This window comes from Leucopleurus acutus (assembly GCF_964270905.1).
Source record: "Leucopleurus acutus genome assembly, chromosome: 10".
In the NCBI taxonomy this organism is placed as follows: domain Eukaryota; kingdom Metazoa; phylum Chordata; class Mammalia; order Artiodactyla; family Delphinidae; genus Leucopleurus; species Leucopleurus acutus.
In genome coordinates, this window is record NC_139153.1 from 8,396,875 (window position 1) to 8,422,404 (window position 25,530).

At 43.6% G+C, this 25,530-nt stretch overlaps 1 protein-coding gene across 3 annotated transcripts in view; it reads left to right on the forward strand.

Moving 5' to 3' along the window:
* The window catches only part of SRGAP3 (SLIT-ROBO Rho GTPase activating protein 3), a gene marked incomplete at both ends in the record, with an annotated part of 250,892 nt that overhangs the window by 214,831 nt on the left and 10,531 nt on the right, over positions 1-25,530 (forward strand). For all 3 annotated transcript variants that reach the window (XM_082847212.1, XM_082847211.1, XM_082847213.1), the window contains 4 exons: positions 2,926-3,060; positions 6,592-6,697; positions 6,898-7,125; positions 9,964-10,043. In XM_082847212.1, the coding sequence (XP_082703338.1) occupies positions 2,926-3,060; positions 6,592-6,697; positions 6,898-7,125; positions 9,964-10,043 (549 nt within the window). The remainder of the gene's footprint in view (positions 1-2,925; positions 3,061-6,591; positions 6,698-6,897; positions 7,126-9,963; positions 10,044-25,530) is intronic.

The following is a 25,530-nucleotide window of genomic DNA, read 5'->3' on the forward strand; positions in this document are numbered from 1 at the left end:
AAATTTAAAAGACATTCCATGGGCAGGGCTATGGAAAAGCAGCCTTCTCCTATGTTGCTGGGAGGAGGAGAAAATGGTGCTGCCCCACCAGAGGAGAATTTGGCTTTATCTGATGAAACTCCACGTTTGTTTGCCCTTTGACCCAGTAATCCCACTTCTAGGAACCTACCACAGAGACACACCTCTATGAATAAGAAACACAGGTACAAGGTTATTTGTTGTGGCAGTATTCATAACAGCAAAAGATGGGAATGTCAATCCATAGGAGACTGGTTGACTACATTATGGTCTATCCATGAAATAGAGTCGTTTGCGGCCATAAAAAAAAAAATGAGGAAGATCTGTATGAACTGACAAGGAGGGATTTCTAGGATTTACTGTTTAGAGAAGAAACAAGTATATGTAGTAGCAGAGTGTGCTACGTCCATTTTATGTAAGAAATGAGGGAAGGTAAAAAAATTGTATATGTGTATTTGCTTATTTTTGCAGAAAGAAAGATTAGCAGGACAAACCAGAGACTAACGAAAGTGGTTAAATGTAAGGTGTAGGGAGAGAAGAATAAGAATAGGGCTTCTCTGCAAGCAACTTTTTATCTGGTTAGGACTCCTGGAACATGTGGATGCTTTATATTTTCAAAATTGCATACTTTAAAAAAAAAGGATTTCTAAAAAAATTAAATCCCTAAAATAGAATATAAATGGAAACAAATAAGCTGTATATCAGACTGACAACCATACAGAGAGTAACTTTTCAGCATGTGCTCTGGTCATACACTTTTTTAAAAGCTCTATTGAATTACATACCATAAGGCTCATCCATTTTTTAAAGTGTATATTTTAGTAGTTTCTAGTATATTTATAGATTTGTACATCATCACCATAATCTAATTTCAGAAAATTCTCATCATCCCTAAAAGGAACCCTGTACCCATTTATAGTCACTCCCTGTACCGCTTACACCCCAGCCCCCATCCCTAGGCAACCACTAATCTCCTTTCTGTCTTCTGATCATATGTCTTTAGTGGGATACATTCTGAGGCCCTAAAAAACAAAAAAAGCCCTGCAAATAAACATTAATTTTTATGTAGTAGGTTTATCGCTAGTGGTGATATTGCTATTAAAAATCTGAAACTAGGGCTTCCCTGGTGGCGCAGTGGTTGAGGGTCCACCTGCCGATGCAGGGGACATGGGTTCATGCCCTGGTCCGGGAGGATCCCACATGCCGCAGAGCGGCTGGGCCCGTGAGCCATGGCTGCTGAGCCTGTGCGTCCGGAGCCTGTGCTCTGCAACGGGAGAGGCCACAACAGTGAGAGGCCCATGTACCGCAAAAAAAACAAAAACAAAACCAAAAAAATCTGAAACTATTTTATGTATATTGTAGGATAAGGCAGATACATTAAAATATCAATTATAAATACTATTCAGAACAAGATTTTCACTGTAAGAAAAATGAAAAGACAAAATAAATGAAGGTAAATAAAACATTGTACCTTAAACATGAATTAGAAATATCAGTGTGAACTTGTGAAAAAAAAATATGTATATTCTAGCTGTATGTACTGAAAGAGCCTAGATGTTCTTTATGACACTCCTGTAGCAATGAGCACACCTAGAACCGAGATCTTGGTTTCTAAATACCATGCCCTGCAAAAAGCAAACAAAGCTCCTTAGAGAAGTTTTTATTCCAGGTCTAGGTCAAGGAAAGTACCAGGTGATTCAGGGATATTTTTTATGCCAGTAAGCAATTAAGTGCTCAATAGAGGTCGCATCAAAGGACATAAGAAAGGACTCCCCCTGGCCAAATCTGGGGACAATCTGAGCACCCCAATGAATAGTGATGTAGCGGGTTATAACACTTTAATTAAAAATTATAAAAACAAGCCCGTAAAATGTTTTTTAAAAAAATAGGAGGGTGGCGGGAACACGGAGAAAGCTCTTCTTTAGGGAAGAATGCCACCTAATAATTGTAGATGGAATGACAGAATCAGAAAATCACCATTTTGTTAGAACCGCAGGGTAATAATTGATTTGGGCAAAAGTTATCATTGGATGCTCAAAGCACTGGGTAAAATATGTTAAGCATGATGACATGCACATAGATCACTTATTGTTTACAAAAATATTTTATATTTTACACTTGTTATTACAAAGGAGAAAATATACCTTTACAGTGTAGAGATCCAGAGGCCACCACCTTAACCCAGTGATCAAGCATTACCCACATAGTATTCTTGGCCACAGTATTTAACCTGACTCTAATCATGAGGAAGCAATCAGACAGATCCTGAACGTGAGGCATTCTACAAGGCAGTTGGCCTGGACTCTTCAATAAAAGTCAATATTATGAAAAACAAACTAACAATAAAAAATGTTGGGGTCTGTTTTGCATTCAAAAAACTAACGAAGCATAACAACTGAATGAATTGTGTGAACACTGATTAGATCTTAGCGTTTGAAAAATTCTGTGAAAGACGTGGGACAATGGGGAATGTTTGGGTAAAGTCTGTGACACGGTGTTTTGGAACTCTTGTTAATTTCCTTAGGTGTAATACACGGTTACGTAGGGGAATAGCCTTATGCTGAGGAGGAACGTGTTGAAGTATTTAGCAGTGATGTGTTGTAATGTCTACAAAACACTCTCAAATAATTGAGCAGTACTAAATATAAGTAGAGAAATGGAGGGAGAGCAAATATGGCAAGATGAGTGTAAGTGTAGGGTGACGGATATTCATTATTTTAATTCTACAGCGTTGTTAGAGATTGGAGCAGTTTCAGAATCCGCTGCAGGGAGCACCCGAAGCATGCTGTGTGGCGGAGGCTGTCACATCTGTCCTCCAGTTCAGGCTGGGCCAGATCACCTCTTCCGCCATCTGCACACACCCTGCCCCCTTACCGAGCTGAATCGTCATCTCCTGTTTCCCCTTAGGTGAAGACCCGCTTGTGGATGATCAAAATGAACGAGATATCAATTCAGTCGCTGGTGTTCTAAAACTGTATTTCCGAGGACTGGAAAACCCACTCTTTCCTAAGGAAAGGTTTCAAGATTTGATATCTACTATTAGTAAGTATTTCCCAGGTGGAATGATCAATTTCTTGACCAATCTTTATTGAAGCTGCACTCCAGGCTCATCGCTGCAGGGGAGGGGTGCCTTGAAAGAAGCCATATGACTCTTGTCTTCATGGAACTTAAAACCTAGTTGTGGAAATAACAAGATGGTTTATAATAGAAGGACTCATGGGCATGGTACACCTCTGGGTATAGGAGGAGCTCAGAAGAGAAGAGGCAGAGGGAGCCTTGGTTTCTCAGATCACAGCTGACGGAGAATGATGTGAGTAGAGTCTTCGGGGAGGAGTGGACTCAGGGATCCTAGGAAGGGTTGGGGACACACAGATCAATGGGACCAGCAGGAGGGTGTCCCAGCCAGTACATGGTGTAAGATGCTGGAAGGGTCCGATGGAGCAAGAAAGGGAAGACCTTGAATGCCTTGCAAGGATTCCAGAGCTTTTCCCCTTGGGTTACAGGGAGCCATGGAAGGTTTGGGAGTCAGGTCAGCAATATGGCAAACAGGGAAATGATGAAAATAAGTTGATTGTGGGCTTCCTCTGACATCACTAGCCATGAGAGTCCTTCTTGACTAGTATTTCTGTGGATAAAGGCAGGAGCCCAATCTAGGGGCTGAAGTAAAGGCACCTTGACTGTAAGATGCCAAAATCCACGACAATCTTTTGGGAGTATTTTTTTAAATAAACTTTTAATTTTAGAATATTAGAATGTTAGTATTTTGGAATAAACTCTTTTTTTTTTTTAATAAACTCTTTGAGTTACAGAAAAGTTGCCCCACACCCCGTTTCACTAGGGATGCTTCTCACAATGTTCTGAGGGATATTTGCAGCCAGGGAAGTGCCCCAGGAGGTGACAAGAGCCTAGGGAGGCTTGAACCCTCTTATTTGTCTTGTGTGAAAGGCGCTTCCTCCACTCTTTTGCCCCCCCCCCACTACTTCCTGCTCATCTTTCCTGATCCACTTCAGGCTCCAGACCACCTCTCAGAAATCCCAGGCCACAGAGGCCCATCCCTGTCTGAGCCCTGTGTCACCTGCTCAGCCAGTATTTCCAGAAGCTCCAATAGACCAGTTCCTGAGCGGACAAGGTGTTTGGCCCCTGGTACAAGGTCATGGCATTGTGTACCTTGAATGACAGTGTGAGAGGAAAAGTCCCTCCTTAGTTCCCTCCCAAAGCCTTGGTTACATCAGGAGTGACACCCCCTCTGCCCCCAACGTACAAGTCAATCTCCCTGCTAAACAGAGAGAGCAGGGCCTCAGTCTGAGAAACTTTTGTATAAAACAATGTCTACCTATAATTTGGTAGCATTGTTTTGCTTTCATTGTATCTCTTTTTATGTTACCTTCTAATTATGGCAAGTGATCCTGGTTTCTCCTTTACAGAGTGAGGTAAGGTCTCCTTTTTTTTTTTTCTTTATGCAGTACACGGGCTTCTCACTGTTGTGGCCTCTCCCGTTGCGGAGCGCAGGCTCCAGATGCGCAGGCTCAGCGGCCATGGCTCACGGGCCCAGCCGCTCTGTGGCATGTGTGATCTTCCCGGACCGGGGCACGAACCCGTGTCCCCTGCATTGGCAGGCGGACTCTCAACCACTGCGCCACCAGGGAAGCCCAAGGTCTCCTTTTTTAAAGAAATGTATTTAAGAAAACAGTATTAATAAACAGTAGTGGAGGTGGTCTAGGGCAGTGTGACTGAAGCCAAGGACATGGAGGGGCCTGTATGGGGGGCAGTGGACTCGATACGTGTGCCAGAGCCTTCCACTCTGTGTGGAGGCCTTGGTGAGGTGCCAGACCTTGAAGGTAGGCTGGAGCATGCCAGGTGGAGAAGAGAGATCACCAGTGTGTGCAAAGGCCTGGAGCAGGAGAGCCTTCGTGTGTTTGGGTGGAGGGGTGGGGGGTGGCTAAGGTGGCCTGGCACAGTTCTTCTGCAGGGCACTACTGGCACTTTGGGTAGAGCAGTGCCTTCTTGTGTGTCCCACACATTCAGGACCCTTACCACCTTGGCCCCTGGATCCCAAATGCCAGTGGCACCCTCCAGTCACTGCAACAACCCCAGAGAATGCCCCACATATTTGTGAATGCCCCACATATTTGTTAGTGCCCCAGAGGTGCACACCCACTTCATCTGAGAAGCATGGCTCTCAGTCATCTTCAGATACTTGGAGAAGGGGCAGCAGCTGGGAGATGAAGCAGGCAAGGGTGGTTGAAGCTGCATCATGAAGGGCCTTGGATACAGAGGAGAAAGGGGGAAGCTGTGTTTTAAAAGGAACATGCTGACAGGATCTGGAGGCTGGAGAGAGGAGGGGCTGAGTGAGAAAAACATGTTTTTCTCTGAAAAAGAAACTGACATGGGTTTATGCATCAGCCCTGCTGATAATCATTGGAGCTTTGGTAGCTCACTCTTAGCCTGAGCTTTCTCTCTCTACAGAGAAAAGCCCACAAAGCACTTTTTTCTCCTTACCAAGCCCAATTTGCTGCCCCCAACTCTGGCTTGACTGATTAAATGTCTGTATCTCTAGGGTTGACCTGAAAATGGGGGTCAGAGACAAGAGCCCAGGAATCACCAGGCTCTTTGACCAATATACAGCTCAGGAGGTGGTTATTTATTCAGTGTTCATTTCCTGAGCACCTACTCTGTGCCAGGCCTGTGCTGCAGCTGGTGTTTTTAAAGAGTCTAATAAAACCTGGTCCCTGCCTGTGTTCATCAGGACTCATAGGCTACAGGTGACAGAAACTCAGCTTACACTGACTTAACCCGTAAAAGGGAATGTAGTGGCTCATATATCTGAAAAGTTAAGGCCCAGCTGGACTCAGACCTCACACGACATCTTCAGGAATCTGTCCCCTCCAGCTCTGTGGTGACTGCACTCCCGGACACCATCTTCTTTCCTGGGAGCCCCCAGCTGCTCCTCTACCCAGTTGCAAGAGGGAACTTCTCTCTAGGTTTCTCCAGCTGAGTCCCAAGGATCAACCCTGATTTGTTCTGATTAGGCCATGGACCCCTTCCTGGGCCCAGCCCTGTGGCTAGGGGAATTTGATGCTCTGATTGGCCAGGCCAAGGTCACATTTCCATCCCTGGAACTGAGAGTAAAACTGCCTCCCCCTGGGCTTCCCTGGTGGTGCAGTGGTTAAGAATCTGCCTGCCAATGCAGGGGACACGGTTTGATCCCTAGTCTGGGAAGATCCCGCATGCCGCAGAGCAACTAAGCCTGTGCACCACAACTACTGAGCCCATGCGCCACAACTACTGAAGCCCGCGTGCCTAGAGCCCGTGCTCTGCAACAAGAGAAGCCACCACAATGAGAAGCCCGCACACCACAACCAAGAGTAGCCCCTGCTTGCCGCAACTAGAGAAAGCCCATGTGCAGCAACAAAGACCCAACACAGCCAAAAATAAATAAATAAATTAAAACAAAACAAAAAAGCTGCCTCCCCCTGAACCACGTGGGCTGATCTCACAGGTGGGACTCACAGATGTCAGCTACTTGGCTCTCTGATGATGAAAGGCGCCCTGAAAAGTCCCTTTGTGTTACAGAACTGGAGAACCCAGCTGAGAGGGTGCACCAGATCCAACAAATCCTCATCACCCTTCCCCGCGTGGTCATCGTGGTCATGAGATACCTCTTCGCTTTCCTCAACCAGTGAGTTGCCCAGCCAAGGGGGGGACCCCCTCTTTGACTCAGCCCTGGCCTCCTTTGGGAGGGGGTGTCCTGAGGTTTGTAGGTACAACTGTTCCTAGAACATGGGACCCTCCTGAACGTGAGTAGAGCCCCCAAGAGAAAGAAACCACGGGGGAGGATTCACCTTTCCCTGGTGACTTGTGGGTACTCCTTTCTTGTAGCCTCTCGCAATATAGTGACGAGAACATGATGGATCCCTACAACCTGGCCATCTGCTTCGGGCCCACCCTCATGCACATCCCCGATGGGCAAGACCCTGTGTCCTGCCAGGCACACGTCAACGAAGTCATCAAAACCATCATCATCCACCATGAAGCCATCTTCCCCAGCCCCCGGGAGCTAGAGGGACCTGTGTATGAAAAATGCATGGCTGGAGGGGAAGAATATTGGTAAGATTCCATTCTTCTTAATATTATTATTATCATCGTTGTTGTTGTTACTGTTGAACCAGAACAGTAAGAAACCCTTTGATTTTCTTACTGCTTTTTAGTCTGTACTCCCATATATATTTTCTCATTTGAGCTTCGCACCAGCCTTATATGAGGGATAGGTACATCAGTCAAGACTGTCTTGATTTATAAGGGACAGAAATACAACTCAAACTGGCTTAAGCCAATTGGGAATTTAGTTTTAACTAAATAAAGTCTGGGATCATGGCTTTAGGTATAGCTGGATCCAGGAGTTCAACTATTATCATCAGGACTCAGTCCTGCAATTCCCAGCCCCTGGCTGCTTTCTTCTACATTGGCTTCATTCTCAGGCAGCCTCTCCCTTGGTAGTTTCAAAGAGGCATCTGGTAACGCCAGTTTAGAGCCTGTTCTCTCACCATCCCCAGTGGAAAAAGAGCTTCTCCTTCCCAAATGTTTTAACACAAGTCCAAGAATTACGTCTCCTCCTGAGGCTTGGGTCTGGTGAACTAATCACATCGATTAGGAGATGTATGTAATGCTGTCATTGGCCAGGTGAGCTGCAAGCCCATCTCAGGCAGCAGGGGGTGGATAATCCCCACCTCAGCCTCTTAAACTGAGAATGACACTTCCCACCCTTGTCCCCTACCATCTAGAGTTCTCTTTTCCTGGCAAAGTTTGTTCACTTTCTTTGAGAGCTCCACATCAGGCCAACAGGTGCTAGTTGGGCACCTCTGTGTACCTGGTGCTACACTGGGTCTTAGGAGAAATATTTTAGAATCTTATCAAACTCAGGGCTGACTACCTTCCCCAGGCTAAGACCTGAAAATACGGTGAAAATAGAACATTTCTGTGAAGACAGAAAATTCAGAACACCAACTGACAAAAACCAAAGGGTTCCTACTCTTTCTTTCTTCCCAATCCAGGACAACACACAGCTGTATGTTTAGGTATTACCCACACTGCTTTCAGCCAGATGCCTACAGGGGAGTTACTCTTTTGATTGTCAGAGCGTTCCTGGACTCTTGCCTCGCTTTAGTTCTGTGGGCATATTTGGGCAGCGGCTTCAAAGAAGGGAAACGTTCCAGCCTCCTTGTTTCTCTGCAACACTTCTCTGCATAGAAACACCGGGCCACAGCTCTCTAATCTCATCTGAGGCACCTGGAGCCAGTCTGTCCCTGATCTGTAACAGAAATCCTACAACCAGCAAGCACACTTTTTAGACAAAGGAAGCTTTTCAACTTTATCGCTTTTGCAGCCATTACCAGTTTTCTTTTCTTGCTGCAGTATATATAATTAGTGCTCTGGGAAGGCACGTACAGATCTTAGCATACTTACCAAAGCACTACATACAGTAACCACACTTTTCTTAATCCCATTTGTGCCCCATGAGAAAGGAAAACTAATTACATGGTAATTTTGGAGGAGTGTTCAAAGCCAAAAAGGAGGATTTGGTTGAGGGTCTCATCACAGTGGACAACATTCATTCACCAAATGGTTACTGAGCATCTGTCCTGGGCCACGCCCTGGGCTGAGGAGTAGGGATGTAACCTGACCAGGAGTAACCCCTGAGACAGGGAGGAGGAAACAGGCAGTTCTAGGAGTAGGGGCCCTGGAGCCAATGTAGGGAGGTCAAGAAAGGCTTCCTGGAGGAAACACGGAGACTTGACTGAGACCTGAAGGATGAACTGGGTCAGCCAGGTGAGAGCGGGCAAAGAATGTGCTAGGCCTGGAGCATGCAATAAAATGAAAAGTGTTCTGTATGCCTGCAGTGTTGCATGTGACGAGAGAATGGTGAGGGAGGAGGCCCCACAGGCCGGCAGGAGCCAGGTTATGAAAGGTCTTAAGCCATTGTGCAGAGTCTGGAACTTATTCAGGAGAATTTTCCATAATAAAGTCCATTTTCCTTTAAATGGTATTGTAAATGTCACCTTCAAGAAGCCTTCCTTGACACCCTATGTAGGTCTCCTCTCCTGTTCTTGTCTCTGCTCATTTGTGCCTATATAACATATTTCAACTTGTAGCACTTCTGCTTCTCAGCCCATGAGGGCAGGGTTTGTGTCCACGTTACCCGTCAATGCATCCCTCTTACCTAGCACCATGCCTGGCATAGATTAAGACTCAATCAATGGTTTGATTAAAAAAAAAAACTGATTGGCTCACTATGTGAATGAACCCTGGCCTTAAGAAGCTTACAATCCAGTGAGGGGGCAGCAGCTGATGAAATTATCCCAGTGCATTAATGACAGAATTTGATGGTCCTGGACTCACTCTACCCCTAAGCCCATCATGGTTGCCAGCCTGCTCACCACCTGGGCTGATGTGGATTTTGCACGCAGCACCATGAGGCAGCCCCGAGGAACCCACTCCTTGGGAGCTTCACCCACCTCGCTGAGCTTGTCACCTCTGCTGCAAGACAGGCAGGGAGCCAGGCCAGATGGATGACTCTCAGTACTTCCAAAGTTCCTTCTGCTCTGGCCTGAGGTCCTTCTGAGGAAAAACGTCGGTGTTTTACTGCCTTCTAGATCTTACAGAATACTTAGGCACTGACGGCCTTTACCAAGAAGACAGCCCAGCAAATTTCAGGGCTGGGGTCAGTTGGGAGATGGTATTCAGGGAATCTTCCCAATGGGTGAGGGGGCCGGGAGCGGTTTTCTGTTAGGAAGGTCTGCGGGTGGTCAGATCAAAAACTGGGATGAAGCGGGCCTGGCCTGATCTGGGTCAAGGCGCAGAGGTGGGCTAGGCCGGCGCCTGCGGGAGGCTGAGGGCAGCGTGAGGTACAAAGCCCCCCAGGAGTCCCCTCCCTATGTTTCCTTGCAGCGACAGCCCGCACAGCGAGCCAGGGACCATCGACGAAGTTGACCACGACAATGGCACCGAGCCTCACACCAGTGATGAAGGTGAGTGAGGGGGAATCGGGGCAAGGAACTCACCTGGGGCCTCTCCTGCTGACTCATGCCTGCCCACCTGCTGGGCTGACCCACGTAACCGCCACCCATCCAGCTTTGGAAGTCAGCACGTCATCCTCTGATGCAGACAGCGACCCGGAAAGACCTCCAGTCCACTGCATCCCCACACGGCTTGCCTCCTTCCCTTCTGTGTCCTGCCTGGCCTGAGTGCAAATCCTAAGTGACAAGAGTTTCCTAAGTAGGAAGCAGGCTTTGTCCTCTGTCCCTCCCCTGTTGGGGGTCTGTTCTGCGCCCGGCCTGAGCTGGGACCTGGGGCACATCAATGAACCAGACATGGGTCATCAAGGCGCTCCTGGTCTTGTCACCTGACAGGTCGAGAGCAGCTCCCCACCATGCAGAGTGACAATGCCAGGCTACAGGGGTGACCCAGTGCAGTGGGTACCCCGAAGGTGAGGCCAAACTGTGGTGACCCAGGGAAGTGTTAGCATGTAGAGAGAGAAAGGCCAGCCTGGGCTCTGAGGGACTCCTCAGACCTTCCACCCCTCTAGACAAGGAAATAAAATCAGGTTTGTCTCTAGGGAGCCTGGACAGTACAGGCAAGCAGTCTGGATAATATGGGCCTGGGGCCAGCATTTCCATTAGGCAGATCAGGCACAGTGCCCAGGGCCCGCGATGCTTTCAGGGCCCATGAAAACGTTTTAATTTTTTTTTTTAATAATAAGAAAAAAGAGAATATGAGCCTGGATTATATTCATGTCTATACAATGCAGTTGTAAGATATAATTTTTGACGTTTCTTTTAGTGGAGGAAGGGGCCCATGCAAGCCCAGGTGCCAAGGGCCTGAGAGTCACAGCACCTCCCTATGTTGACTGAGCACAGCCCTCCTTTCTCCCTGTGATAGTCTCACTTTTAAAGAATCATTATTCAGCAGTTCTCTTATTGGCCTTTGTGTTTGTCTTTTGGGACAGTCCCAGGCCCTGTTGGCCACCATTTTTGTCAGGAGAACTGGGTATCTCCTCAGGTGACGTTTCTGGGAGTTGGCATAAGAGGCAAGACTAATAGGTGGGTTTTCGTATTCTAGTGGGACTATTTCAGTTTCCAGCCACAGAACCTCCAACTCAAACTGACTTAAGCCTAAAAGGGATTCAGATCATATACTTGAAAGTCCCAGGGTAGGCATGGCTTCAGGCATAGCTGGATGCAGGAGCTTAGTAGAGCTTGTCAGGAATGTGTCTCCACCTTGCCGTTCTGCTTCCCTCTGTGTTGGCTTCATCCTCAGGTAGGATCTCCCTGTGTGGTGGTCTCTGGCAACTCCAGGCTTTCCCCATCCTTTTACCCAAAGTCGCAGTGGAAGAGAGCTTCCTTCTCAGAATGGTTCCAAGAAAGCTGCTGGGATGAAGTCTCACTGCATTGCCTTGAGTCACGCACCGAGGCGAGAACCAGTCACTGTGGCCCGAGAGGGAGCTGATGGGTCAGACCTGGGTCCCAGGGCAGGAAAGCACATCTAGGCACAGTGTTCAGCTCTGCCAGAATCCTCAGAGGCTGAAGTCATCCTGAGCTGAGGAAAGTGTCCTGCAGAGCCTTTGTTTTGAGATACGAAGGCTGCCACCTTCTGCTTGTTTGCAGTGGTTTGCTTTTCTCTGTTCTTCCTTTCCTCTCTTTTCCTACCACCTCCAGTCCACCCTCTTCCTCTATCACTTTTAACAGCCCCCCTTCTCGTTCTCTCCATCTGTTGCTTGTTTATTCCCGTGTGTGTGTGTGTGTGTGCGCACACATGCGTGTGCGCGCAGCTCTTGTTCTAGATCTTGCTCTCAGCCTCTCTTCTTCCACTGGTGGAAAACACCTCTTGTCCAACAAGTTAGACTGAGTTTTCAGCCTTGAGACCTGTGGGGGCTGCTGGTGGAGGCAGACACGTCTGTGAGGAAGTGGGTCAGGTGCCCTCTGAGGAGCCTTGCAGCCTTCCTGGGGCACCCACTTTTGGGGGGCTGAGGTCGCTGTCAGTCACCCTGCACCTGCTGTGTTTCCCCACAGCTCCTCACTGGGGGTGGAAGGTGCTGTGGGCATCAGGACTGAGGAGGGGGAAGGCCAGAGAGCATGGGGCTTGCTGCCACAGGACACACCTGGCAGGCTTCACCCCCACCAAGAAAACCCCCAGAAAATGCTGCCTCGACCCCTCAGAGCAGAGGCACACAGGTCCCTGGAAGGGGATAGATCAGAGCCTTGTGTCTGCTTCTCCAGGAGATACTGCCCCTATTGTTATTTGTCATGCTGCTGGTTTCTGAGAATGACAAAGGTAGGAAGAATCGTCCTGGAAGGACAGTGGTTCTCCCTGGGAGAGCGAGTTCAGGGAAGGCTCTCTCTGTATCCTGTGTGTTGGTGTGGGTGCTGAACCATGGACGTTCTCTGGAGAAAAACTAATTGCGTTGTCAAATGTTTACATTCATGCCAACTCCAGCTGAAACAGTCATAGAAATGTTGAGCTGCAGGAATGGTCAAGGGGGCACTGGAGTCGAGACCTTTATGGCCATGTGATCTTTGATAAGCCACATAACCTCTGGCCTTGGTCTCCTTATCTGTAAAATGGGAATGGCAGCAGCAAGAGAATTGTGGTCTAGGTTAAAATGAGGTGACATACATGAAAGAGCTTAGCACAGTGCTTGGGACCACTAGATGGCTAGGAAACATTAATTGACTGTGTATCCAGTGTAAATCTTTCCTGATCCTGATAAAGAAACTGAGTCCAAAGAATTTTATTGATGTCACTATTTATTGGCAGCCTAACTGCCTGATTTCTTACCTACTTCCCTCTAAGACATTTCATGTAGGGGATCCATTGGTATCTTTGTCTCTCTTGAAAGTACCCTGTATGAATGGAGCCCAGCCCTTCAAAGGTCAAATAGGCCATAACACCACAACTCCACGTCCTTGTATTCAATGGCTCACCCAATGAGTGACCGAATTGGAGGACCAAGTCAGTTGTTTGAGAGTCTCCTGCCTTTGCTGTCTCAGCAGATTCTGCACCTAACTGACACCCGCTGCCCTGTCTTGAGTCTATAACACATCATGAGTGTGAGTGTGGAAAATCCATTTGTGCTTGCTCTTCCTGTCTCCAAGACTTAGGAAGAAACGATGGTTAGGCTAAGAACCCTTGATTGTCAGAAATAAACAATGAAAACATTAAGGCAACCAGTCAGTAGCAACTTTATTAATACAATGCTAAATGAGGAAGCAGACTGCCAGACAAAGAAACCACTGAAACTGGTAACAGAAACGTGCTCATATAGTTAAAATGTGCACCATCATCCTTTCATTGATATTTTCCCCAAATTTGCCAAATTGCCCTTGACTCCTTGCACATCATCTACATCTAGAAAGCCATTAAACAATTAACTCTTTGCACACATCAGGTATCCATAAATGGGCTTTAGGAGGCCCATTACAGGCAAAATTTATTTCTGTAGGAACGTGTGCCTCTGAGAAGAGGTCCACAGTTTTCATCAGATTGTTCTAGGCATTGACTAGAAATCAGGGTAAGATTTTTACTTGTTTCTAAAATATTGGTTCCCAGTATCTTCTTTAATAAAAAAATTTCAAACACACCGAAAAGTTGAAGATAATTGTACAGTGAACAGCCATATAACTACCACTTAGTTTCTACAATTGATAACATTTTGCTTTATTTGCTTTTTCATGTATCTGTCTACCCATCCATCAATCCATCTTATTTTGTTTTTTATTTATTTATTTATCTATCTATCTATCTATCTATCTATCTATCTATTTTTGCCTGCATTGGGTCTTCGTTGCTACGCACAGGCTTTCTCTAGTTGCAGCGAGCGGGGGCTACTGTTCGTTGCGGTGCGCAGGCTTCTCATCGCAGTGGCTTCTATTGTTGTGGCGCATGGGGTCTAGAGCGCAGGCTCAGTAGTTGTGGCACACGGGCTTAGTTGCTCTGCAGCATGTGGGATCCTCCTGAACTAGGGCTCGAACCCGTGTCCCCTGTATTGGCAGGCGGATTCCTAACCACTGCACCACCAGGGAAGTCCCTCCGTCTTATTTTTAACACATTTCAAAGTAAGTTTCAGTCATCACTGAATGTCTCCCCCAGACACTTCAGCAAGCAAATCATTAAAAAGGGCCAGTATTGTTCATGGTTCTTTTTTTAAAGTAAAATTGCAACACTGAAATGCATAAATTTTAAGTGTTTCATCCGTGAGTTTTTATAAATGCAAAAAATTTGTATAACTCAAACCCCTCTCAAGATACAGAACATTTCCAATACCCCAGAATGTTCCTTCATGCCCTTTCCCACTCAGTCCCTGCCCCCAAAGCCCAAGAAGCAACCACTGATGTGATTTTTTTCCACCAGAGATTAGTGTTGCCTGTTCTAGAACTTCATATAAATAGAATTGTGAAGAGAGTCTTTCTGCTCTGTCTTCTTCCACTTGGCATAATGTTTGGAGATTCATCCATATTGTATGTATTAGGCAAGGTTTTGAGGGTATTAAAATGGTATTTCAGTCAGTTTACACGTGAAAGCCCAATTCTGCCTGAATGATTGCCACTCTGCCCTGTAAGAAATAAAGACAATAGAAAAACGAGAACAGTGGTCACGTCATTATTTCCTCACCGCTAGTGTAGGGATGGTAAACTGGCCAGCACCACGTGCTTAGGCCTGAAACCTGGGTAGGAATCTCACTGCCTCTTTTATTTTAACCATTTTAATGAGATATAATTCACATACCATACAGTTCACCCATTTAAAGTGTACAATTCAGTGGTGTTTAATATATTCACAGATATGTGCAATCATCACCACAGTCAATTTTTGAACATTTTTTTCAAAAAAATGTTATTTTTGAACATTTTCATCACGATGGAAAGGACCCCCATGGCCTTCGCTCTCATCCCTTACTCTCCTTTCCCTCCCACATTTCTCCCCAACCCTAAGCAACCACTAATCTACTTTCTGTCTCTATGTGTTTATCTATTCCAGACATTTTATATAATGAAATCATGCCGTATGTGGCCTTTGTATATGGCTTCTTTCACCTTGCATGATGTTTTCAAGGTTCATTCCTGTTGTAGCATGAATCTGGAATTCATTCCTTTCTATGGCTGAATACTATCCCATTGTGTGGACAGACCGTGTTTTGTTTATCCATTTGTCAACTGATAGACATTGGGGTTGTTTCCACTTTTTGGCTTTTATGAATATTGCTGCTGTAAACATTTGTATACAACTTTTATGCAGCCATATGTTTTCATTAAAAAAAGCATCATAAATTGAAATTATTATTCTTTACCCCACTGAATGATCTTGGCCCCCTTGTAAAAAATCATCTGGCCATAGATGTATAGGTTTATTTCTGAACTCTCAGTTTTATTCCACTGATCCGTATGTATATCCTTGTGCCAGTACAATATTGTCTTGATTACTGTTGCTTTGTAGTGTGTTTGTTCTTCTTTTTCAAGATTGTTCTTCTTTTTCAAGATTTTTTTGGCTATACTGGGTTCTTTGCAATTCCATATGAATTTTAGAATCAGCTTATCAGTTTCTACAATGAAGTCAGCTGGGGTTCTGATGGTGATTGCGTTGGATTTGTACATCAATTTGGGAGTAGTGTCATCTTAAGTGCTATGTCTCTGATCCATGAACATAGGATGTTTTTGAATTTTTTATATCTTATTTAATTTCTTTCAACAATAATTTGTAGTTTTCAGAATATGAGTTTTACACTTCTTTTGTTAAATTTATTCCTCAGTATTTTATTCTTTTTGATGCTAATGTAGATGGAATTGTGTACTTAATTTCATGTTGAATTGTTCATTACAAGTGTATAGAAATACAATTGATCTTAATAATTGTTCTTGTAACCTGCAACCTTGCTGAACTTGTTCATTCATTCAAATAGTTTTTAGTGAGTTCCTTATGATTTTCTATATACAAGATCATAGCATCTGTGAATAGACATAGTTTTACTTCTTCTTTTCCAATCTGGGTGCTTTTTATTTCTTTTCTTTGCCCAATTGCCCTGGCTAGAACCACCAGTACAATGTTGATTACAGGTGATGAGAATGGACATCCTTGCCTTGCACCTGACCTGAGGGGGAAAGCATCCAGTATTTCACTGTTAAGTATGATGTTCGTTGTAGGTTTGTCATAGATGCCATTTATCAGGTTGAAGAAGATCCCTTCTCTTCCTGGTTTGCTGAGTGTTTTTATCATGTTGGCTTTTGCCAAATGCTTTTTCTTCATCTACTGAGATGATGATGTGATTTTTTTTGGTTTTTTATTCTATTGATTGATATATTACATTAATTGATGGGGACGGTGTTAAACCAATTTTGCATTCCTTGGATAAATTCCACTTGGGTGTGGCACAAAATTCTTCTTATATGTTACTGGATTCAGTTTTCTAGTATTTTGTTGAAGATTTTTGCACACATATTCATGAGATATTGGTCTACAGTTTTCTTGCGACATCTTTGTCTGATTTGGATATAAGGTTAATACTGACCTCATAAAATGAGTTGGGAAGCGTTTCCTCCTCTTCTAGTTTTTGAAAGAGTTTGTGAAGAATAGTTATTAATTCTTTAAATGTTTGGTCTAATTTAGCAGCAAAACTGTCTGGGCCTAGGCATTTCTTTGCAGGTGGGTAGTTTGGTCTTTTTTTTTTTTTAAACTGTTTCAATCTCTTTATTTGTTATAGGTCTCTACAGATTTCCTATTTTTTCTTAAGTTAGTTTCAGTAGTTTGTGTCTTTATAGGAATTTGTTCATTTCATCTAACTTATTCAGTTTACTGGCATACAGATGTTCACAATATTGCTTTATAATCCTTTTTTCTTTCTGTAAGGTTGGCCATAATGTCCCTTTTTCATTTCTGATTCTAGTGATTTGAGTCTTCTCTTTTTTTCTTGGTCATTGTAGCTAAAGGTTTGTCAATCTGTTTGATCTTTTTAAAGAACCAGGCTTTGGTTTAATTGACCTTCTCTATAATTTATCTATTCTCTATTTCATTAATTTCTACTCTGATCTTTATTATTTCCTTCCTTGCTTTAAGTATATTTTGCTCTTCCTTTTTCCAGTGACTTACAGTGGAAGTTTAAGCTATTGACTTGAGCTCTACTTTTTCTTAATATAGGCGTTTACAGCTATAAATTTCTAAGCACTGCTTTAGCTGCATCTCATACATTTTGGTATGTTGCATCTTCATTTTCATTCATCTCAAAGTATTTTCTGATGTCCCTTTTGATCTTTTCTTTGACCATTGGTTATTTAGGAGGACGTTGTTCAATTCTTCATAATTTTGAGTTTCCTACTATTGAGAACTCAGTAGTTTCATTCTATTGTGATTGGAGAAAATACTTTGTATTATTTATAGTCTTTTAAATTACCTGAAGTTTGCTTTATGGCCCAGAATATGGCATATCCTAGAGAATGTTCCATGTGCACTTGAGAAGAATGTGTATCCTCTTGTTGTTGGGTGGTGCATCCTATAGATGTATGTTAGGTGTACTTGGTTTATAATGTTACATTTTCTGTTTCTTTGTTGATCTTGTGTCTAGTTGTTCTGTTCCTTATTGGAAGTAGGGTGTTGAGGTCTCCAATGATTATTTTTTTGAATTATCTGTTTTTCCCTTCATTTCTGACATTATTTGCTTCATGTATTTTGCTGCTCTATTATTAGATGCATTATATTTATCATTGTTATATCTCCCTAATGGATTGAACCTTTTGTCATTATAAAATGTACCTCTTTATTTCTAGTATTTATTTCTGTGTTATAGCCTGTGTAGTCTGATATTAGGATAGCCACTCTAGATTTCCTATGGCTGTAGTTTGCATAATATAGTTTCCCCATCATTTTACTTTCGCTCTAATTGTGTCTTTGAATCTAAAGATGTCTCCTATAGACATCATATAGTTGGATCCTGTTATTTTTAGTCTGACAGTCTCTGCATTTTAATTGGATTGTTTAATCCATTCACATTTAATGTTATTATTGACATAGTTGGATTTTTACCTGATATTTTCCTTTTTTGTTTTCTATGTGTCATGGTTTTTTGTTCCTTTATTTCTTCTTTACTACTTTCTTTTGCATTAAGTATTTTCTAATGTAGTATTTTAATTTTTCAATGATTTTTAAACTGTGTTTAACTATATTTTTGAGTTATTTTTAAGTGGTTGCTCTAGGGCCTGCCATATATGTCCTAACTCTGAGAATGAACTTCAGATTTATACTAGCTTAATTCCAGTAATATGTGAAAATATTACTCATATATAGTTCTATTCCCCTTTCTGTATTTTTGTGGTATTATTGGTATACATATTACATCTGTTAATTTTATAAATGCAGCAGCACATTGTTATAATTTTTTTTTACCATTTGTAGCCATTTCCTTAGCCCAGTACAGCTTTGCTGTCACCTCCTTTGTTTTCTAATTGCAAACATATTATACATATATTACATTTCTGTGTGTTATAGGCCCAGCAGTACATTATATACATATATTATACACATATTTTTTAGACTTGCTTTTAAAATAAATTAAGAGAAGAAAAGAGAAAAAATATGCATTTATACTCTTTTATGGTTACATAATTATCTTTATTAGTGCTCTCTGTTTTTTCTGTGGATTCAAATTACTATAAGGGTTACTTGTTTTCAACCTGAAAAAACTTCCTTTAGTGTTTCTTATAAGGTAGATTTGCTAGATAACACATTTTGGGTTTTTTTTTTTTAATCTGAAGATATCCTTATTTTGCCTCACTTTTGAAAGATAGCTTTTCTAGATTTAAGATTCTTGGTTGACAGTTATTTTTTGGAGCACTCTTAATGTGGCATCCCACTGTCTTCTGACCTCCATTGTTTCCACTGAAAAGTCAGCTGTTAATCTTATTTGGGTTCCCTGAAAGTGATAAATTATTTTTCTCTTAATGCTTTCAAAATTGTCTCCATGTCTCTGACTTTCAGTGTTATTACTGTGGTGTGTCTATATGTAGATCTTCTTGCATTTGTCCTACTTGGCATTTGTTCAGCTTCCTAGATGTGTAGGTTATTGTTTTTTCAATAAATTTGGGAATTTTTCAGCCATTATTTCTTCAAATATTTTTTCTGTTCATTTTTCTCTTTTCTACTACTCCTGTTACACGTATGTTGACACACTTAATGGTATCCCACATTTCTCTATGGCTTTGTTCATTTTTCTTCCTTCTTTTGTCTCTTGGTTCTTTAGCTTTCATCATTATTTCTATCAATCTGTCTTCAAGTTTGCTAATTCTGTAGCCATTTCAAATCTACTATTGAGCCCCTCTAGTAAATGTTTAATTTCAGTTGCTGTATTTTTTAATTCCAGAATTTTTTTTTTTTTTTTTTTTGCGGTACATGGGCCTCTCACTGTTGTGACCTCTCCCGTTGCGGAGCACAGGCTCTGGACGCGTAGGCTCAGCGGCCATGGCTCATGGGCCTAGCTGCTCCGCGGCATGTGGGATCTTCCCGGACCGGGGAACAAACACATGTCCCCTGCATTGGCAGGTGGACTCTCAACCACTGCACCACCAGGGAAGCCCTAATTCCAGAATTTTTTAATTTATAATTTGTATCTCTTTATTGATATTCTCTATTTGATTCGACATTGTCCTCATACTTTACTTCTTTAATCACGGTTTCCTTTAGCTGTGAACATATTTGTAACAGCTACTTTGATATTTGTTAAATTTGACATCTGGTCATTCTCACAGGCATTTTCTGTTGTCTGCTTTTTATTTCCCTCCAGTGTTTGCATCATACTTTTTTTTTTCATACTTTTTGGGTTTTTTTGCATGTCTTCTAATTATTTTTGGTTGGAAACTGGACATTTTAGATAAAATATTATAACAACTCTGGGTACTGGTCCCTACCCTGTGAGGCTTATTTGTTATTTGCTTCTGTGTCTGTTTAACGACTGACTGGACTGTTTCAGTGACATCTGTGTTCCCCTTCCTCCCTTCCCCCATACATACAGTGTTAAGCCTGATGTTACTTCCCAGAGAGGAACAGCTTTGCATATGCCCACAACCACCTGGGATGACAGTGGTTTTGGTAGGGTTCTCTTTCCCTGACTACATCCAGCTGTTAAACTCCACTAATTGCTGCATGTTTTGCTCTATTTTTTTTAACATCTTTATTGGAGTATAATTGCTTTACAGTGGTGTGTTAGTTTCTGCTGTGTAACAAAGTGAGTCAGCTATATGTATACATATATCCCCATATCTCCTCCCTCTTGCATCTCCCTCCCACCCTCCCTATCCCACCCCTGTAGGTGGTCACAAAACACTGAGCTGATCTCCCTGTGCTATGTGGCTGCTTCCCCCTAGCTGTTTTACATTTGGTAGTGTATATATGTCCATGCCACTCTCTCACTTTGTCCCAGCTTACCCTTCCCCCTCCCCGTGTCCTCAAGTCCATTCTCTAGTAGGTCTGCATCTTTATTCCCATCTTGCCCCTAGGTTCTTCATGACCATTTTTTTTTTTTTTTTTAGATTCCATATATATGTGTTAGCATATGGTATTTTTTTTTTCTCTTTCTGACTTACTTCACTCTGTATGACAGACTCTAGGTCCATCCGCCTCACTACAAATAACTCAATTTCGTTTCTTTTTATGGCTGAGTGATATCCATTGTATATATGTGCCACATCTTCTTTATCCATTCATCTGTCGATGGACACTTAGGTTGCTTCCATGTCCTGGCTATTGTAAATATTAACAGTGTCCTCAGTCATAAATTTTTCTACAAACCAATCCAATCAAACTCTGTCTCCTTTGAAGGAATAGTTTCTGAGGTCATTGTTTGGTATTTGTTTTGACCCTAGGAGGGCTCCTCTCAGCTGTCTAATTCTCTGGTTATCTCTTCCAAAATAGTTAGCCTACAATCTGGGCTGTATCTACATTAAATCTGTGAACCCGCCCCCAGTTGCCTTTCACAACAATCTCCACCGTTCTTGAGAGCACCCTTAGGCCTAAACTTCTCCAAGCTCTGTTGCAAAGTGAAGTCAATTCCTTTGGGAAGAGAGTGGCAGCTGTTTTGCAGCCTACTTCTTCCCCCAGGCAGAATCTCTGAGGTAGAGGTCTGGAGCTGGGGGTGAGGACAATGGCAAGCTTCTGAGTGACCTGCACATTCTAGGAGCTGAGTGCTTTGTGGAGAGGAAGGCAGCATCCTGAGGCCCTCTCAGCTTGCCTCTTCTCACAAGGAACCATCACCTCATGAGGTGGGGTAAGGGTGATCAGGGCCCGAATATTCTCACGGGTGCTGTGCCCAAGGCAGAACTTCTGTTGTGTAAGTGAAGATTGGGTGGAATGAGGAGCCCTCACCTCTCTACCGTACTCACCTGGGACTTAGCCTCAGCAACAGGTAGCTGGGGGCAGGAGGAGAAACACTGATGTCCTGCTCCTCCTGGGAAGAAAGCCCTCCTGCTGGAAGCTTGGTGGGAGAGGAAGCCCTATATTCGGGCTACAGGAGTCTGAAGTGGAGTCTGCCTCCCTGAGCTTGTGGGTGCTGGTGGAGGGAGGGAGTAGTCTTGGTTCAAATTGCACAGACTCTCACTTTTCTTACCGAATTTTCATAGATTTTCTTGAATAGATGTTTCTTCATTTGTTGTTTGCCTGTAGGACCATTTCCAGAGGCTTTCAGTCGTTGTTTGTTTCCTTGTTTTTGCATTTTTCACAAGTTTCACTGAAGGGTAGATCAGCAGATCTCCCCACAGTGTCCTGCCAGGTTCATCACTCTCCTATCCTCTTAAATAAGATCAAAGTCTTAATACTAGCTGGTGCTGCAGCCAGAGGCAATGAAAGAACCCAAGGTCATGAGTGAACAGAGGAGAAAAGAAGGACCCTGTGGACAGGCCCCAGGTGATTTCATTACTTTGGTTGCAGGGAAGATGAGAGAGAAGAGAGGGCACAGCCATGTTCCTACCCTTTAACGCGGTGACCGTGGCCTCTGATAAATGGTCCTAATGAGATTAGGATTCTCTCTTAAAAGAGGAGAGACAGTGTGTGTGGGGGGGTGGGCGGGGTGGACAGGGGGCAGTGAGGTGGTTTGAGAGGGACAGAGCCGTCTGCTCTCCCGTGACCTAAAAGGGTCCTCTGTTGTGGCATCATTAGAGAGGGGCATTTGCGCTTCCTCTTGGGTGATAAGTAGAGAAGGATAACGAGTATGGGATTTGCAAAATCTCCAGCCTTCAGATTCTGAAATGAAACCAAAGCTCCAGTCTGTCTTTTCTTCTCCATGTCAGGCCCTGGGCTATTGTAACCACCGCTGAACTGCTCCTGCCTCCAGCCTCTCCCCTCCAGTCCTTTTCCAATTCTGCAACTGCTCTGCTCCTGGAGTGACTTTTCTAAAGTGTGACTCCAGCCGGGCCTCTACGGGGACAGCCTTCAACCTCTTCTTTAGCTCAGGAATGGCCTCTGTATTTCTTCACTCTCTGTAGGGCCCGTGGGGCACCTACCTGGCCTAACCAGCCTCTCCATAAGCAGGAGTCAAATTGAATACCAGTCATACAGTATGGTATATATGCATATTTATATTTGCACTGTGTCCGTGTAAAGGCCCGGTAGCAGGAATAAGCATATTGTGTTTTAAAAACATCAAGAAGGCTCTATTAATGATACCTGGGACCTGGGCTTAGATCTCAGCTCATCACTCTCTACTTATATGACTCGCCCCTTGCGTGACAGATCATTTCACCTCAACCTCAGTTTCCTCACCTGTAAAATGAGGATAGTGTGCAGATACTGTTGTGAGGATATCACTTACATGCGATAACATAAGTAGAACCCTTGGCACATGGTAAAAGCTTAATTTGTTCATACAAGTAACAAGTATGTATTGAGTGCCTACTCATCCCAGGGACTGTTGTAAAAGTGGGAAAATAGCAGGAAATAAAATAAAATCCCTGTCTAATGGAGCTCACATTTTAGTAGGAAAGATCAGCAGTAAACAAATTTGGAAACTACACATTTGTGCACACACACAAAAGTTCAGGTTTTGATCTGATCTATGAAGAAGAATAAAGCAAGAGTGATCTGAAGTTGGTGCTTTTGTAGTTAGTGAAGGGTGGCCAGGAAAGGTCTTGCTGAAGCATTGGCATTTGGGTACAGATCTGAAAGAAATGAGAAAATGGCACACAGTGGTCAGTAAATATTTGTGAAATGTGAATGATGCAAATGTCTGGGAAGAAAATATCCCAAGGAAGGCAATAACAAGTGCAAAGGCCCTGTGGCAGGAGTACTTGGCATGTTTTAAAAGCATTAAGAAGGCTCTGAATATTTATACTGTAGTTTTTAGGGGTAAAGTGTACTGATGTCTGCAACTTACTTTAAAATTCATTAAAAAATTAGATGGATGGATGGATGGATAGATAGAGGGATGGACAGATATATGCTTATGTTAGTATAGTAAAATGTTCATAGTAGCATTTAGGTGGTAGGTATATGAATATTCACCGTAAAATTCTTTCAACCTTAATTTGTGTTTGAAAAGTATCATAATGCAGTGTTGGCGGAGAAACATCAGGAAGTCTAGTGAGGCTGAAGCAGACTGAGGGAAGGAGAGAGTACAGAGAGAAGGCCACCGAGGTCTCCAGGGCCCAGAGCATGGAGGGCCTCATAAGCTGTGAGGAGACATTTGTGTTTTTTTCTAAGCACAATGGGAAGCCTTCAGAGGGATTTGAACAAGAGAGTTTCATGATCTAATTTATGACTTTAAAAGATCCCTCTGGCTGCTGTGGGGAGAAATGCAAGCAAGCATGAAAGCAAGGAGGCCAGGTAGAGGGCCAGTGGTGGTCTGGACCAGGGGGTTGGCAGTGGAGGTGGTGAGGCTGGTCAGATTCAGGGGGCAATTTGAAGGAGCTGCTGATGGATTAGATATGCATTGCCCAAGAGCAGGGCTTTGGCCTCAGCAGGGCAGATGGTGGTTCTGTTTCCTAAGATGGGGAAGATGAGGGAATGAAGTAAGTTTGCGGAGGGGTGTGTGGGAGAGTGGTAAGAGGGAGAATCACATGTTCTATTTTAGGTGTGAAATAAACAAATAATAGACTTCCTAATAAATGGTAGCTATTATCACTGTTTCTACCCCACATGATTACATAGTGACCTCTGCAAACACACGAGCTCTCTCTTAGCTTGCAGCTCAGCTCTACTCATCTTTTCTTCTTTTCTCCCCCTTACATTTTCCACTTTTCCTCGCTCCTCCACCCGCCACTCCAGACCACCACCAGGGACTGCTGGAGCCTCTGGAAATGAGCAAGCCTCTGCCCGGGTCGGCTCCTTCAAAATTACGGGGGGTGGGATCAGAGGAAGCCCTTGGGGTCAAACCCGAGAGCATGCAGACCGTGGGGTTCAGTTCATGGGCTTGCAAAGCCCTCCGGCCTTTCTGTCTCTGTAGCTAGGCAGACACACAGGTCACCAGGTGGTGCTAACACATGGCTGGTGTGAGATTCAAAGACGCAGCAGAAAGAAGTACGGCGATCTCTCCATTTTACTGAGAAGGTGACTCTGAGTCCAGATCTGAGTTCATTTGACCCATTTAGCCGGGCTGTCATTTTGCATCAACTGTGTCAGAACAGCATGTAAAGACATTTGTCAGGTAGCCATCTGGGGAAAGCTGACTTAGCTGTCAGAGGCCTGCTGTCTGCAGAAGGCTGTCCCAGGCACTGAGGGCTGGGTCCACCAAGAGGCCACTGCATCTCATGGGGGCACCGGCCCAATCTTCTTGAGCCACCTGCTCACAGAGAGGAGTCCTAGTGTGCATGCATGGGTTGGGGATTAACAGGGAGGGATGATTTCCATGCTGCTCATGGCCCTTAGGAGTCATTAGCTCTGGTAACAACAACAACTAACTCTCATATGAAGCTAATTGTGTGCCAGGCACCGTTACAAGCACTTCATGTGTAATAACTCGTTTAATCCTATGACAGCCCTATAAGGTAGGTACTATTATTATCATTCCCATTTTACAGATGAGGAAATGGAGGCTTAGAGAAGAGAACTAAGTTGTTCAAGGTCACACAGGTAAGAAGTGGCAAAGCCAGGTATCGTGGCTTTGCCACTTTTTACCTGTGTAAAACTCCATGATGGACAGGTGGACAGGCTGCGTGGACAGAATCAAGATAATCCACGAGGACAGGAGAAGAGACAGTCCCATGGATGCTCGGCTCAGGGAAGGTATCTGCAGGATAGAGAGAGCAGGGGCCACCTTTGTTACTCTTTTGTTTATTAGAATTTAATAGATCTGTCTGTCTATATAGGTGGTGTATATATATATATATATATATATATATATATATATATATATATATATATATTCTCTTTATAATATTAAACATCTTTGTGCTTGCTTTAAAATACAAATACATTAACACTTATACATTACCCATTTTCTACCCACTTTTACTTCTCAGGGTACAAGCTACAACACAGGTTAAATAAATCATA